Source organism: Cherax quadricarinatus, chromosome 8, assembly GCF_038502225.1.
Source record: "Cherax quadricarinatus isolate ZL_2023a chromosome 8, ASM3850222v1, whole genome shotgun sequence".
In the NCBI taxonomy this organism is placed as follows: Eukaryota; Metazoa; Arthropoda; class Malacostraca; order Decapoda; family Parastacidae; genus Cherax; species Cherax quadricarinatus.
This window is the reverse complement of record NC_091299.1, coordinates 31,784,633-31,801,282: the sequence shown is the minus strand read 5'-3', so window position 1 is coordinate 31,801,282 and position 16,650 is coordinate 31,784,633. Positions and strand designations below refer to the sequence as shown.

Genomic DNA, 16,650 nt, shown 5'->3' with positions numbered 1-16,650 from the left:
GACCAGATGAACCATAGAATTGGCAAGGGAAGAAAGGCAAGGAGTGCAATGAGGCATTTTGGAGATGTTATTCATGGAGGCAAAAATGGGGGAATGAATCAGGAGTATGTATGTAGTGAATATTAACCCTTTCAGGGTCCAGAGGTCAAATTTCAAAGTGTGCACCAGGGTCCAAGAATTTTCAAAAAATAATTTTGTCATTTTTTTCTTATGAAATGGTAGAGAATCTTTTTCTGAAGGTAATAAAACAAAAACTACGAAATTTGATGGAAAATTGACGAAATTATGCTCTCACAAATTTTGATGTGTCGGCGATATTTACGCATCAGTGATTTTGCTGTATTTGACTCCCATTTTAGGCTAATTACAGTATTCCAGTCAACCAAATTCTTAGCTATTTCACTAGTATTACTGTACTTCTATTCTGTCGATTGAGCACAATAAGTTGCCAAGTCAACTGTTTCAACAACAAAATAAAGTGACTGGAAATTGGTAATTTGGCCAATTTAATGCAAAGATCAAAATATTCCAATTTCAAAATGGGGTCCAGAATAAACAATGCAGGAATTCCTGGCACTAAACTAACAGTTCTTCTGTTCATTAGTTACATTTTCAGGCTTTACTAATGAATTCCATTTTGATTTTTTAATCATATAATGAATTTTTATTCAAACCACAAAATAGATTTTTTGTTATGCAATACTGTAATGTATAAATAATATCCCCACATTTGTGAATGTATATTAGACCCACCAGCTGTCATGTATTAGACTTGCGAGGTCATTTGTTTACTCTTGAACATCGGCAAAATTTTAACGTTTCTGCTACTTTGAGCTCAGTTTCAAGCCATTTCCAGTAATAAAACCAATCAAAATCATCTCTATTTCTGTAGTACATCTTCCATTCTATCAAATGAGACCAAGAAATTGCAAATACAATTATAAAAAACATACGAAAAAACACTGCAAAGTTGCTGTTTTAATCGAAAATTATGGTCTCAGTTTTTTCTCTCATTATGCACTCTGCTGCAGGATTTGTTTTATGTGGTGCACACATACCACATAGATGTATTCTCTCATATCTAGGCCCAAATTTACTGCTCACAGCTCATCAGAGTAAGCTGAGCTCATGGCGTAGATCTATGGTTTGGACCCTGAACGTAAAACCGTAGATCTACGGCTCGGACCCTGAAAGGGTTAAAATGGTATAAAATACCAACAGGTTGTTAGTTAAGACACCTATGCATATGTGTCTTAACTAGCAACAGTATGTATGTACATATATATCAAAACACACTTTTTACAATCTCTTTTGTCCCCCTTCCCTTTATATAAAGGGAAGGGGGACAAAAGAGATTGTAAAAATTATAGAGGAATAAGTTTACTGAGTATACCAGGAAAAGTGTACGGTAGGGTTATTGAAAGAATTAGAGGAAAGACAGAATGTTGAATTGCGGATGAGCAAGGAGGTTTTAGAGTGGGTAGGGGATGTGTAGATCAAGTGTTTACATTGAAGCATATATGTGAACAGTATTTAGAAAAAGGTAGGGAAGTTTTTGTTGCATTTATGGATTTAGAAAAGGCATATGATAGAGTGGATAGGAGAGCAATGTGGCAGATGTTACAAGTGTATGGAATAGGTGGTAAGTTACTAAATGCTGTAAAGTTTTTATGAGGATAGTGAGGCTCAGGTTAGGGTGTGTAGAAGAGAGGGAGACTACTTCCCAGTAAAAGTAGGTCTTTGACAGGGATGTGTAATGTCACCTGTTCGGGAGAGAGGTGGGATTAAATTATGGGGAATTAAATACAAAATGGGAAGTGACACAGTAACTTTTTGCTGATGATACTATGCTTATGGGAAATTCTAAAGAAAAATTGCAAATGTTAGTGGACGAATTTGGGAGTGTTTGTAAAGGTAGAAAGTTGAAAGTGACATAGAAAAGAGTAAGGTGATGAGAGTATCAAATGATTTAGATAAAGAAAAATTGGACATCAAATTGGGGAGGAGGAGTATGGAAGAAGTGAATGTTTTCAAATATTTGGGAGTTGACGTGTCAGCTGATGGATTTATGAAGGATGAGGTTAATCATAGAATTGATGAAGGAAAAAAGGTGAGTGGTGCATTGAGGTATATGTGGAGGCAAAAAATGTTATCTATGGAGGCAAAGAAGGGAATGTATGAAAGTATAGTAGTATCAACACTTACAGTATAGGTGTGAAGCTTGGGTTGTAAATGCTGCAACGAGGAGGCAGTGGAGATGTCCTGTCTAAGGGCAATGTGTGGTGTAAATATTATGCAGAAAATTCTGAGTGTGGAAATTAGGAGAAGGTGTGGAGTTAATAAAAGTATTAGTCAGAGGGCTGAAGAGGGTTTGTTGAGGTGGTTTGGTCATTTAGAGAGAATGGATCAAAGTAGAATGACAAGGAGAGTGTATAAATCTGTAGGGGAAGGAAGGCGGGGTAGGGGTCATCCTCGAAAAGGTTGGAGGGAGGAGGTAAAAGAGGTGTTGTGGGCAAGGGGTTTGGACTTCCAGCAAGCGTGCGTGAGCGTGTTAGATAGGAGTGAATGGAGACGAATGGTATTTGGGACCTGACGAGCTGTTGGAGTGTGAGTAGGGTAATATTTAGTGAAGGGATTCAGGGAAACCGGTTTTTTTTATATAACCGGACTTGAGTCCTGGAAATGGGAAGTACAATGCCTGCACTCTAAAGGAGGGGTTTGGGATAATGGCAGTTTGGAGGGATATATTGTGTATTTTTATATGTATAACAAGTTAAGAAAGCCTAGAGAACAAATGGATTTGTCAGTTAAAAATAGGAGAGGAGAGTTATTAAATGGAGAGTTAGAGGTATTGGGAAGATGGAGGGAATATTTTGAGGAATTGTTAAATGTTGATGAAGATAGGGAAGCTGTGATTTCGTGTATAGGGCAAGGAGGAATAACATCTTGTAGGAGTGAGGAAGAGCCAGTTGTGAGTGTGGGGGAAGTTCGTGAGGCAGTATACCTCTAAACTGTTGTATTCTGGGCACCTCTGCAAAAACAGTGATTATGTGTGAGTGAGGTGAAAGTGTTCAATGATATAAGTATTTTCTTTTTAGGGATTTTCTTTCTTTTTGGGTCACCCTGCCTCAGTGGGAGACAGCCGACTTGTTGAAAAAAAAAAATCAAAACACTTATATGGATGTGCAGCATGGGATTTTATGAATTGACGTGCTGTTGGAGTGTGAGCAAAGTAACATGAAGGGATTCAGGAAAACTGGTTAGCTGAGCTTGAGTCATGGAGGTGGGAAGGACAGTGCTTCCACTCTGAAGAAGGGGTGGGGAATATTGCAGTTCAGAGGGGCATCCAGCTGTAGTATCAGTGCACCTCTGCCAAGATAGTGATGATGAAAGTGTTTCCTTTTTCAGGTTACCTTACCTCTGTAGGAGATGGCCAGTTAAACAAAAATGTAGGAGACCCAAACAGTTGTGCTGGAATCAAAATTATTGGTAGGTGGAGTTTTTGAGGCTACAAAAAATTATGCATACTAGTATGATGAACATACAGAGTTCAAAGGTTAACTAAACTCAACCCCTTCAAGAAACTTAGTTGATCCCAGTGAAGGCCATTTGATCAGAGATGGGCCTGACCTCCCTTTCCTTGTACTAGGTAAGATTGTGCCCTATTTCCCTAACTTTTAAGGAAGGTGCTTTGTCATTAGTGAAGGGCTCTTTATCCAAATTATCATTAAGTTCATGAGAGGGCATGATGAACCTGAAAGGATCATAATGCCTGAGGAATGGGAGGCAATCATCAGGTTTGATTCAAGGAAGAAATGTCAGGTATTTTATCCAAAATATGAACTACCATTTCTATGAATCAAATCTTGATTGCCCCCCCTTCATTTGCAAGATCCCTTACAAGTTTAGTGCTTCATTTATGTAATGTGTCAACTTGTACTTTCCTAAAATTACAAAACTAGTCCAGATGCCTCCAAAACTGTATTATTATTATTATAATCAAAAAGAAGCGCTAAACTACAAGGGCTATACAGCGCTGCAGGGCAAGACGGAAGCGAGGGTATCAGGTGGCAAAAGGGAGATGGAGGAGTAGTAGGTTATGGAGAACAGCGGGGCAGTGGATACTGAAAGGGTAGAGGGCAGCAAGAGATTGAGGTAGAAAGGGCCGAGAGGATTGCGAAAGGTATCATCATCAGTTTGTGGAGTACGTAAATCAGTCGTTGTCAAGAAGTCAATGAGAGAGTCAGGATTAAAGGAGGGTCCATCAGCAAGAAGGGAAGGTAAAGAGAGAGTAGTAGAGCGGAGACGACGACGGAGGTAAATTCTGCGTGCTCGTTGATAAAGAGGGCAGTCTAACAGAATATGGCTAATCGATACTGGAACTTGACACTTCTCACAGAGAGGAACAGGGTGCCTCTACATGAGATACCCATGAGTAAGACGAGTGTGGCCAATGCGAAGGTGGGAGAGAGTAGTCTCCCAACCTCAGCACTGATGACAAGAAGACGGCCAGTAACCTATGCTCAGTTTAATAGAATGAAGTTTGTTACCGAGTAGAGTTGACCAACGTTGTTGTTAACGGGTGTGAAGGTGGGTAGCTATTACAGCAAAATAGTCTGGAAATGGAACATCTCTATATGAAGTTGGTAGGTCATGTACTGCTGACTGCGCAGCAGTGTCTGCCTGTTCATTGCCCTGTACATCAACATGACCAGGGACCCAACAAAAAACAATATCTTTATGCGTAGCCAAAGTTGGATACGGAGAACTAATGGGCGAGGTGTATCAAATTTCCGTATAGCCTGTAGGGCACTAAGGGAGTCTGAGACAACCACAAATGATGGCACAGGCATAGATGCGATACGAATAAGTGCTGCAAGAATGGCATACAATTCAGCAGTAAAAATGCTAGCCGAAGATAGTAAATGCCCTCGCACGACGCTGTCCAGAAACACTGCTGCAAATCCAACGCCGTCGGATCTGTGTACACTGCGATGGCATGAGAATGAGAGTGTAAGTGGTCAAGAAAAAGAGAGCAGGAAGCAACCGTAGGCAGTTGGGCTTTCGAGCAAGGGAGTGAGAAAGAACAGGCCCGAACAGCTGGAACTTCCCAGGGGGATAGGGAAAAGTGAGATGCTACATGAACATATAAAGGTGGTAACTGAAGGGAAGACAAGAGCGAATGTAGGCGAAGAGAGAAGGGATGGAGCAAACAGGGATGGCGAACAAATAAAGAATGTCTACTAATACAGTGGACCCCCGGTTAACGATATTTTTTCATTCCAGAAGTATGTTCAGGTGCCAGTACTGACCGAATTTGTTCCCATAAGGAATATTGTGAAGTAGATTAGTCCATTTCAGACCTCTAAACTTACATGTACAAACGCACTTACATAATTGGTCGCATTGGGAGGTGATCGTTAAGCGGGAGTCCACTGTATTAGTGACCATCCTATAAATGGAAGGATTGCGGAGATCGTACATAGTAGCGAAGGCAATGGGCATCACGGCGATCAGACAAGGATGGAACATTCGCTTCTGCATAGAGGGTCTCAACAGGGGAAGAGCGAAAAGCACCAAGGCATAAACGTAATCCTTGGTGATGGATGGGGTTAAGGCTAGAGAGAGTAGCAGGAGAGGCCGCTGAATAGATCTGGTCACCATAATCGAGTTTCGATAAAATGAGGGCTGAATGTAGGTGAAGGAGAGCTCGACGATCAGCTCCCCATGAAAGATGAGCAAGGGTTTTAAGAAGGTTCAGCCGGCTGTGACAAGTTACCTTCAGAGAGGTAATACGTATGAGGTTTCCAGGATAACCTACAGTCAAAGAGAAGGCCTAGAAACCTGACTGTATCACGTTCAGGGATACAGGAGCCATAGAGGTACAAAGGATGATCGGAGATGACAGAGCGTCTAGTGAAAGTAATTTGGTGAGTTTTAAACCCATGCATGGTGGCCCAGTTGGAAACACGGTCGACTGCATGCTGGAGAGAAACTGTAATGAGGTGACAGTCATCAACATCGAGTGATGACCAAATATTGGATGGAAGAACAGAGGCCAAATCATTTATAGCAAGGAGAAAAAGTGTTGTGCTCAGAACACATCCCTGAGGGACACCTTCAGCTTGGACAAAGTCCGGGGAGAGCACATTATTAGCTTGAACATAGAAATGTCTGTCAGTTAAAAAGTTCTTAAGGAAGGATGGTAGATTGCCTCGGAGGCTTAAGGGGTGGGCTTGGGTCAAAATATTATACCTCCACGTTGTGTCATATGCCTTCTCAAGGTCAAAAAATATGGCAATAACTGAGTGGTTATTCGTAAAGGCATTACGAACATACGTATCAAAGCGTAGTAAGGGGTCTATGGTAGAGCGGCCCTTACGAAAGCCATATTGACTAGTGGAGAGACTGTTGTGTGTCTCTAAATACCACATTAAACGTCGATTTACCAGATGTTCCATCACTTTGCAAACTGCACTAGTAAGAGCAATGGGACGATAGTGGGAGGCATCATGTCCCGTAGTACCCAACTTGCGGAAATGGCGGAATGGCAGATTTCCACAGCTGGGGAAGAACTCCTTGTGACCAAATAAGATTGAAGAGGTGTAAGAGGACTGTAAGGGCTGACTGATGTAAATGTTGTAACATCCTAATATGAATGTCGTCAGGCCCAGCTGCCGATGATCGGCAAGCTGAGAGTGTTGCCTCCAGTTCCCTAAGTGTAAAAGGCACATTATACTGTTCTTCTCTGAGAGAAGAAAAGTCCAAGGGTACTAACTCTCTGGAAGACTTTGAGGAAAGAAACGAGGGGCATAGATGGAGCCCCCGGGAAATACGTACCAGATGAGTGCCAATTTCAATGGCAACGTCAAGAGGGTTTGCTATATCAACACCGGCGACCTGTAGAACAGGAGCCGAATCAGGAGAGTTTTTACCACTCAATTTTCTCACTTTTTCCAGACTGCACTCAGAGGAAGCAGAGGTGATGGTGGAAAATCTCGCCAGCAAGTGCATTTAGCATCACGGATGACACGGCGAGTGACCGCATGCTTCTGCTTAAAATCAAGAAGTCTCTCATCGGTTCTACTGTACTGGTACCTGCCCCATGCAGCGCGTTTCAAAAGTACTGCACGAGCATAAGCAGGAGACCACCAAGGCACGCACTTCTGAGAATGCCTGCCTGAGGTTTGGGGTATAGAATGAGAAGCTGCAGTTAAAACTGACGTCGAGAAGAGGTGTAGGAGCTCATCAATGGAGGATGAAGAAGGAACCTCACTAAAAGCAGTGAGTTGCAAGTAAAGGTCCCAATTTGCCCGATCAAATTGCCAGAGAGGGCTACAGAAAGGTGGTGATTATGAAGGAGAAGTAAGAATAATTGGAAAATGGTCGCTGTCATGTAAGTCCGGTAGAACAGACCAGGCGAAGTCTAGTGCAGTGGAGGAAGAGCAGACCGATAGATCAGTGCAAGAGAGAGTATGAGTATGGGGATCAAAATGGGTGGGAGTACCCGCATTTAAAACATGGAGGGGGTGAGAGGCGAGAAAAGCCTCCAACTGAATGCCACGTGAGCCACAATGAGCCCCCCCCCCCAGAGGAAATGGCGGGCATTAAAATTGCCAAGTAACAGAAGTGGTGGTGGTGGTAAGGATGAAACAAAATCTGGGATAGAAAATGCCCGAGGAGAGAGATATAAAGAACATATTGTAAACCATTTATTCAAGTGGATATGGGCTGCAGTGTAATGCAGCGAGGTATAGACAAATAGCTGACAGTATGGAATATCATTGCCTAGAAGGGCACTTTCATTAAAGGTCCCATCTGAGAAAGGATCCGAAGAATACAAATTATAGCGTGAGATAGGTTGGAAAACAGTTGAGTAATTTTGGTTCTTGTAAGCAAACACCAACAGGGGAAAACCTGGAAAGCAACATCTGAAACTCACCCCGATTACCCCTGAGGTCGCGGATATTCCGCTGTAAATAGGCCATGATTGGCAATGAGGAAAATACCAGGAATCCGTAGGGAAGGGCACCTACGGACTAGAGGGGTTAGAAAAGTCTACGTGCAGTGGCATTGGAAGACGTTTAAGCAGCGAAGGAATGGAACATTGCGAAGAATGGAGTTGTGGAGATGGAGGAGAGGGAAGAGAAGGAACAGGAGGTGGATCAGTATCCATTGAAGGTTTAGTCTCTGCAATATATTCTGAAATAGCGTCAAGTGTTTCTGAATTCAAAGACATCATATGGGAGACAATATTGGAGATAGAAAGAGGAGTGTGAGTAGAGATTGGGACAGTAATGGACTGTACTAAAGTAGGGAAGACGCGAAAGCGTGTTGGGAACTGGAGAAGAAGTGTGGGAGGGGACAGAAGAGGCAGAGACTTTTAAGGGGACAGGAGAGGGAGGCACAGAACGAGGAGGGGGGTGAACCTCCACACTTGTAATAGAGCCAGTGAGAGGGGAAGAACCAGGTACAGAGACTGGAAAGGTAAAATGTGGGGGCAGAAGAAGGGAAGGAGGGGGCAAGGAAGATTTGAGCAAAGGGGATTTTTTGGACTTCTGAAAAGTAGAGGGGCGATTGGTAGGTGTCGTACAAGATCTTGTCAATACCGGGCTTGTGAGTGAGAACTTGAAGATGTCAGAACAGACTGACGTGTTGAAGTAGGGACGTCTGAGCCCAGGACAGCGAAGGAATTAGATACAGGAGTGACTATGGAAGGAGTAACAACAGAGGAGGCTGCAGGAGATGGGACCCCGAAAGTGGGGGGGGGGGACGTTTTGAAACACGGGAATAAGAATCACAGAGGTAGTCTCCCTTGGAGGTGGAGATGAGAAACTGCCAAAGCATAAGGGAGACCTTCTGCTTCTTTGAGGCAACGGATTTCATGCTCATTTAAGTAGACCTGGCAACGGTGAGAGTACGAAGGGTGAGCCTCATGACAATTAAGGCAAGAGGGAGGTCGACTGCAAGACGTATTAGAATGGTCGTCGGCACCACAGACTGGGCATTCAGCTATAGATCTGCAATATTTCGCGTGACCAGAACGCCAGCAATTTCTACACTGTTGCGGTGTAGGGATCACCTTTCGAACCTGTAACCGCTGTCCTGCGACATAAACAGAGGATGGGAGTTCACGGCTGTCGAAAGTAAATCGAGCCACATTGCAAGGGTATCGTCTCCGCCCGCGGGCAGGAAGGACATAAGTGTCTATTTTGAGGAGTGGGAGATCCTGGAGTTCCAGCTGTTCAAGAATGTCATTGCCACATGTCTGGAAATTCTGTTGGACTATGGTATGAGGCAGAATGACAGTACCACTACAAGAATTGAGAGAATGACGTTTTTCAATAGTGATAGGAATAGTATCGATATGCGAAAGGAGAGAAAGACCACGAGCTTGGGTAGCATTCTGGACAGTGATGATGCACGTACCACTCAAAAGTGTGAAATGAAATATCTCTACCAACATGGCGTAGGAGCGCTTTGCCAATACTATGATTGGAAGGATAGAAGTCAGTCTTAAAGTAAAGAATTTAGTCCATTGTGTGGTCTGAAACCGTGTGGAAAGGGAGTAACATCATCAGGAGATTGTCGTTGGCGTTTAGAAGTGGGACCAGAGTTGGTCCGATGTGGGACAGGCTGGCGATTCGAAAATTGCCGCACCATAGAGGGAGAGGCTGGAAGCATAGTCAAAGGAGGGCGGAGGTCAGACAAATCGGAGGAGTCAGTCGAGACCCCGGTACCTGAAGCTGGTGATGAAACAGCACCAGCAAGAGGTACAGGGGCATCACAAGTATCCAAAGTGTGGTCAGAACAGGGTGCGGTATCAGTAAGGGGCCCGGGAGTAGCAGGTTCATGGACTAGGGCTTCCATGGTTAGGTTACTTCTTCCTTTTTGTTTTCCAAAACTGTTGGACATTATTAAGCATTTAAGAAGGTAGGATGGTTTTCACAGGACCAGCCAGAAAATTTCCACTGCCTTTAAATATTTGTGTAGCACTATGACCCTCTTGGGTTTAATGCTTTGTTTTTGTATTCTCTTGGGTATATGTACATGACTTTTAGGAATAAAACAATGACAAAACATTCCTCCATTTAATTAAGAATTGGGCACCATGAGGCAACAGTTTAGTAGTAACCACTTAGTTTTAACAATTTTTTTTTTTTTTTTCTGTGTGGGAGGGGGGTAATGGTTACACTAAACTAATACCTTCCAAAAAAAAGGAAATATTAAAAAAACAAAACAAAAAACAAAAATGTCCTTAAGTAGATAAAAATTAATTTGTCTTACAATAATGCACACCCTAAAAGTTATACTATGGATGGAATCATTACTCAACAATTCATGTTGATTGTAAATAAATTATTTAATTAACTTGTAAAATTATGTAATGTTAAAATATATCCAATATTACTGAAAGCTCACAATAAAAAAAATTACATGTTCTATTGGTATAAAGGAAAGCTCAGCAATGATTTTCATGATAAAATCTAGGTAATCAAATTAAATTTTTCTTTAGGAGAAAAGGGAGCAAGCCACCTGATAAACTAATGGGTTTATTTAGAAAAAAAAATCTTTAATTCAAATTATAAAGAATATCCAATTTGCTGAAGACTGGTGCTCTTTCAAAATTACAAACTGAAAAAGCTTGAGAGAGCAAAACACTTGCATAATGCTCCTAAGAGTAACAATGCATCAATCTACATAAGTAACACTGAATGACTATCCTCAATATAATTTTACAAATTCTGTCATGTTAGTGAGGATAAAACTGGAGCATTAATAGCTACAACTGGGGTGTGAGTGACTTGAATCTCAAATTAGGCAATAAAAGGGGCCATCAACACTAGTGCCTTCGTAATTTCCTTTGCAAGATGGATGTGCTTACAACCTTCAGAAGCAATTCTTTTGCCAGAAACTTAGTTTTCTTTGCAATGTAGATTGCAGCTTTGATAGCCACTTGCAACATGCCAATAAACCTCCCCAAAAAATTTACAGTATGACTATCTGCATACATAAGTATTTGTGCACCTAAAGAACATGAAATGTATTTTTTCTAAACTATATAAAACGCAGAATTTAAGAGTTTCAATGATCTTTGAATCATTACTAATAGTACCCTAACTCAGGTTTGATTTTTCTAAAAACTTTTATAGCTGTACCTTTCAGAAAAAAGCTTATATAGAATAAGACATTCCATGAAATAAATGTATGAACTTGTCACAAAATAACTACAAGACAAAAATGTTTCCAGTGATAGCCACACATTGTAAACCATTAATGCTAAACAATGACAACTAAAAATTCTTTCATTCCTGTTTTTTATGACAGAAAATCTTAATTTTGCTTCAGACAATACCCTCAACATCTAGAGAAATGCTATAAAATATACCTAGATAAAATATTTTCCTTTGAATGCCATTAAAAAAAAAAAATTGCTCTGCCAGTGCTTAAATTGTGCATTTCTGAAAGATCTACAGTGTATAATGCAGCATCTCTGCTTTCTGCATTTAAAAAAAAAATAAATAAAAGCAACTTATGAGCCTTTTATTATGGCTACATTTTACTTGCCAGTTTTAGCAGGATGCTGGGTATTTATAAACCTTCTGGAGAACAAAACCTAGCCATAATAAATCTCATTAGTTGTGCGTTTTCTTTTATTTAACATTATCGGCAACTTCACCAATATTTGTTCTGCATTTAGATGAACTAATACAGTATTAAATACTGTCAATTGGACTACTGTACAATACTGTCTAATATTAAGGTATAAACTTCATACAATAAGTGTTAACAGTCATTAACATCAAGTGAACATTAAACAGAAGCCAGTGACAATACTGTAGGTTAAGGATGGTTCGTTAATTGGGTTTAAACACAATCGACTACACAAAGGATCATTAAGGCTGACATTAACATGTTCACCACCAGTCAAGGATACTTTAATTCATAGGACAGGGATTAATGTAAACTTGAATACACTAAGAGAGATGTCTCTTGATGCCTAAGGTTAAAAAATATTTCATTCACCTTTTTGGCTGTAAAAAAGATTTGCTAGATATCTCAAGCCTCTGCATTTCAAAGACAAACCAGTTAAGTTTTCATACTTTTTTTACATCTAAACCCTAAGCCCATGCAGAATAACATTACTAAAAGATACACCTGAGTTATTTAAAGACAAAATCCTTAAACTGGAAGAAATTGTTAATTGCAAAGAGCCCAACATAAATTATATATACTATACATTATAGCACACAGAGTATCTTGAGGTTGATTTGTTAAACCTTAAACTTAACCAGTTTGTCTATTCAAAACAATTGGGAGGCAAGAGAAGGTTTAAGTGTTTTTATAAATATTAACCATCTGCAGTCTGATTACCACGTTTTAGCTCGCATATTGGAAGATCTGTCGTATTACTCAGGTTTTACAAACAAAATGATTCTATAAAATGCAGATGTACAGTTTCCACAATTTACTATTGCATACAATATAAAGTATTTTTTCCCTCAATATATATTACTTACTGAATTGCTGAATGAGTACAGTACTCGCACATTAACACATCCAGTGCCTTGAGACTGATCTACTGAAAACCCTTTCTGTAAAGTGTTGAAACTTCTCAGTTGCTGACTTGACTGATCAGGCCATTGGTGTCAGCTGCACAAAGGCCAATGTATGCACCACATCCAGGCTGTAGTGAATACCTTGGTCTGCATGTGGTTGGCATCAACAGGCTGGTCAATCAGGCCAGTAACTAGGTCTGGACTGGGACTGGGCCAGGGAGGTGGTGACCCCTAAAACTCTTCATAGGTATCCTATATGTAACTTAATTTTTTTTTTTTTTGGGGGGGGGGGCGGGATTCATGCGAGAACAATAACATAAGAATGGAGACACTAAAATTTCTCATAAGACTGGGTTCACCAATAATGGTTAAGGCAATTTATATAAATACTCATACAAGAGTAGGCTTCTCAGAAATATCAACAAAAACAAATGTGAACAATGTTTTAAATTAGTACTAATATTCACTTTTCACAAATTTTATCTCTTGATTATAATAATTAATCAAGACTAAGCACTAAACCCACCAGGGTCATACCGTGCTGCTGATTAATTAATAAAGAATTTAAAAAACTGGGAACAAAACCAGTTTAGACTAAATTATGCAGTCTTCTTTTATAAACCATATTAAATACATGTTTATAATTTGTATACAGTATATATAAATTATATAATTTATTTTATTTATATAAAATAGCATACTACAAGAAACACAAAGTAAGCTGTTCAAACAAAGGTAATGCAATTCAAGATATCAAAGGTTGGAGAAAGATATACTGAATCCTTATGTTTAGATGCAAGACCAGTTGGGTCCTAACTAAATCCCCTTCCAGCAAGGGACTTTTGATCCAAGGAATTTGACCTGTGCTCCCCTTCCTTGAATCAAACCTGAATGCCTCCCATTCCCCAAAGAATTGTATGATCCCTATGGGTTTAGTTGTTCCCCATGACTGTAATAATCATCTTTCTCAGTCCCACAGTATCCTGTGGACATGGATCTAGTACATACTAGTTTAGCAAAATATTCACCCATGGATTTGTAAAGGCTTCAGTTACTAATTAGCAAAAGTCAGTACTCAGACAATGCACTTAGATTTTTATGTTCAACATATGCTACATTTTTTCATTATGCCAAATGTACATTCCTTATACAGTATGTACCCAGAAAGTGTGCTATACTGGTAATTAATTAACAATCTGCTGTAGTACAGTACTGTACATTAGTCCAATCACAGACATTAAGTGTTAAATCTTTAATAATAAGGGTTTATTTTCATTCTAAATTTCATCTGCCATTTTACTATTATGCATTAACCAACTGATAAAGGCTTTAATAACACTAATTCCATTAGTGTTATAAGTAACACTTTTTGGTTCTTTTAGAACAAAAAATTTTTTTTACGAGTATTTACCTGTAGACAATATTTACTACTGTACTGTCATTATACATCCCAGCAAGATTTTCTTATTTTAGCTGTTCACAGTTTTTTTTGTTTTGTTTTTGTTAGAAGCTTTGCACTTAAAAGCTGGATGAAGAAATAGAGTTTACAGGTACAGTACAACCTCAACTTTCCAGTTTGAGTTATGTAAAACTTATCCCAAGTTTTAACTTTGGTCATGACCTTAAAAAGTTATATGCTTTAATGTTTGAGAAGCTGCAACTTCCTCTTAACAACATTCCAAAGATCCACTGAACATGTTCTTATGTCAAGAAACAGAATGATAAGCAGAACAGCATGAATCAATGCATCATAATATCCTTGGAATTAACCTTTACATACCAACAATTCTTGGAAAATTGAGGTTTTGTAGCAAAGACATGTAGCTATTATTTTTGTGTGTGTCCAACCTCATTAATCTTTATTCCAATTTTCCCTTGCTACTCTTTCCTTCATAAGCCAAAGATTCTTGGCCCTTCCTGGCTGGCTGAGCTCCTACTTGCTTCGGGTTCACAACATAAGCTCGGCGGAAGAAGTGTGCAAAGAGGACAAAGTAGGAAGTATACATAAGGAGAGAGATTTTAATGTTGTCATATGAAACATGACATTCATTGCCTGCTTGCTTCACTTGGTAAGCCCAGATGTTGACAGCAGCCCCCATTATCATCTGAGCCAGCTGTGCAGTGGTAATGCTCATTGCAATCCAACGTGGCACCCGGAACTTGAGGGCCTTTAGAGCATAGTAGCTATACATGATGCTGTGCACCAGGTAGTTCATACAGACGAACCATCGTGCAGTGGCAATGTAATCGGAATATGAATACCAAGCATACAGAAGGACTGTGACATGATGGTACCAGTGTAGGAAGATTAGGGGCTGTTTTCTTAATACGATGAACACCGTGTCACCAAGCTCAGGAACCTTGCTCAGCGTAAACATCCAGTTCCAGAATCCACCCACACGATTATCCAGGAAGCTGAAAAAGAAATTAACATTAGATCTCACAAGAACTTATTAGGATATGGGGCTTACCAAACTGATAATTAACCCTTAAACGGTCCAAATGTATATATATATATTCACCTGCGCAGCGCCCCGAATATTTCGAGAATTTTTTTTTTTTTTATAGGAAAAAAGAGCATGTGGTATCCAGGCATCCCCAATTTTTTTCATATGGCACACACCCATTCTCTCATGTCTAGGCGACTCAGGCCTATCGTGCCAATGTTGAATAAATGACAAATGAAAAGTATATACACGTTTGGGGTGCTACGAGAGAGAACGTATATATACGTTTGGACCGTTTAAGGGTTAACACCTATATTTAACAAATAGCACACTGAGATGTAAAACAAAGAATACAAAGTAGAGTACAGTGGAACCTCTGCTTACAAATTTAATCAGTTCTGCGACCTTGTTCGTATCCTGATTTGTTAGTATACCAAGTTAATTTTCCTCATTTAAATTAACTGAAAAGCCATTAATCCGTTCCTGCGGAATTCCTGCTCTCAAAGGCAGGAAATTACTCTTCAATATAATGCTAATATCAACTCTATGGCTTATTTATCTATTACAAGCTGTATAGCCCTTGTGGCTTAGCACTTCTTTTTGTTTATAATAATATCTATTACAATTGATCTAATATGGCATAAGCAGCAATATAAATAACAAACATGATATATGCTCTAAAATGAATAAAATAGGCCATAATACGGCGAGTGGAGGCAGCCATAACCGCTTCCGCATTGTTGTGGTATTCATTGCCATCTAGTGACGGCCTTTCAAAGCGATCTCCCCTCAAGGAAGGTTCCTTGATGCTGGTGAGGGGCTCTTGATTTAGGGAATTGGATCTGTGCTCCAGTTCCCCGAATTAAGCCTGAATGCCTTCCACATCCCCCCCCCCCCCAGGCGCTGTATAATCCTCCGGGTTTAGCGCTTCCCCCTTGATTATAATAATAATAATAATCAAAGCGATCTATTTATTTATTTATTTATTTTATTTATTTATAATTTGAGCACACTTACAGAGGTACAAAAAAAAAAAAGAAAAAATACAGATAAGAGCAGCATGCCAAAGCCACTTATACTATGCATAGCATTACGGGCTGGCTTAAAATTAACTTAAGATTAACTAAGCAATGATGAAATCAGTGAAAAACATTAATGTAAACTGATTACTATAAAGCACAAGTGAGTATTACAAAGACAGGTCATATGGTTGCATGCATTGTTGTAAATTCAGTAGAATGGAGTATTCTGTTAGGTAGTGAATTTAAAAAATAATAAAGTTAGATTGGGTTTTAGGTTTAACATTTATGTGATATAATTGTGAGAAACATTTAAGATATACAATTTATAAGGTTCAGTTATTCAGTATTTATTTGGTTTTGGGTGAGTAAGTGATCTTTGAGAAGAGACTTGAATTTATAAACAGGTAGTGTTTCTTTTATATTAACAGGTAATGAATTCCAGATTTTAGGGCCTTTTATGTGCATTGAGTTTTTGCATAGCGTGAGATGGACACGAGGAATATCAAAGAGTGATCTGTGCCTTGTGTTATGGTCATGTGTTCTGTTGAGGTTGGCAAGGAGATGTTTGAGGGGAGGGTTAATATCAGAGTTGAGTGTTCTATGTATGTAATAGGTGCAGTA

The 16,650-nt window shown here is 39.7% G+C and overlaps 1 protein-coding gene across 2 annotated transcripts in view; it reads right to left on the bottom strand.

Moving 5' to 3' along the window:
* Positions 1-10,077: 10,077 nt before the first annotated feature.
* Baldspot (elongation of very long chain fatty acids protein baldspot) overlaps positions 10,078-16,650 on the bottom strand; it is a 215,760-nt gene continuing 209,187 nt past the window's right edge. For both annotated transcript variants that reach the window (XM_070083020.1, XM_070083021.1), the window contains exon 2: positions 10,078-14,975. In XM_070083020.1, the coding sequence (XP_069939121.1) occupies positions 14,420-14,975 (556 nt within the window). In that variant the 3' untranslated portion in view covers positions 10,078-14,419. The remainder of the gene's footprint in view (positions 14,976-16,650) is intronic.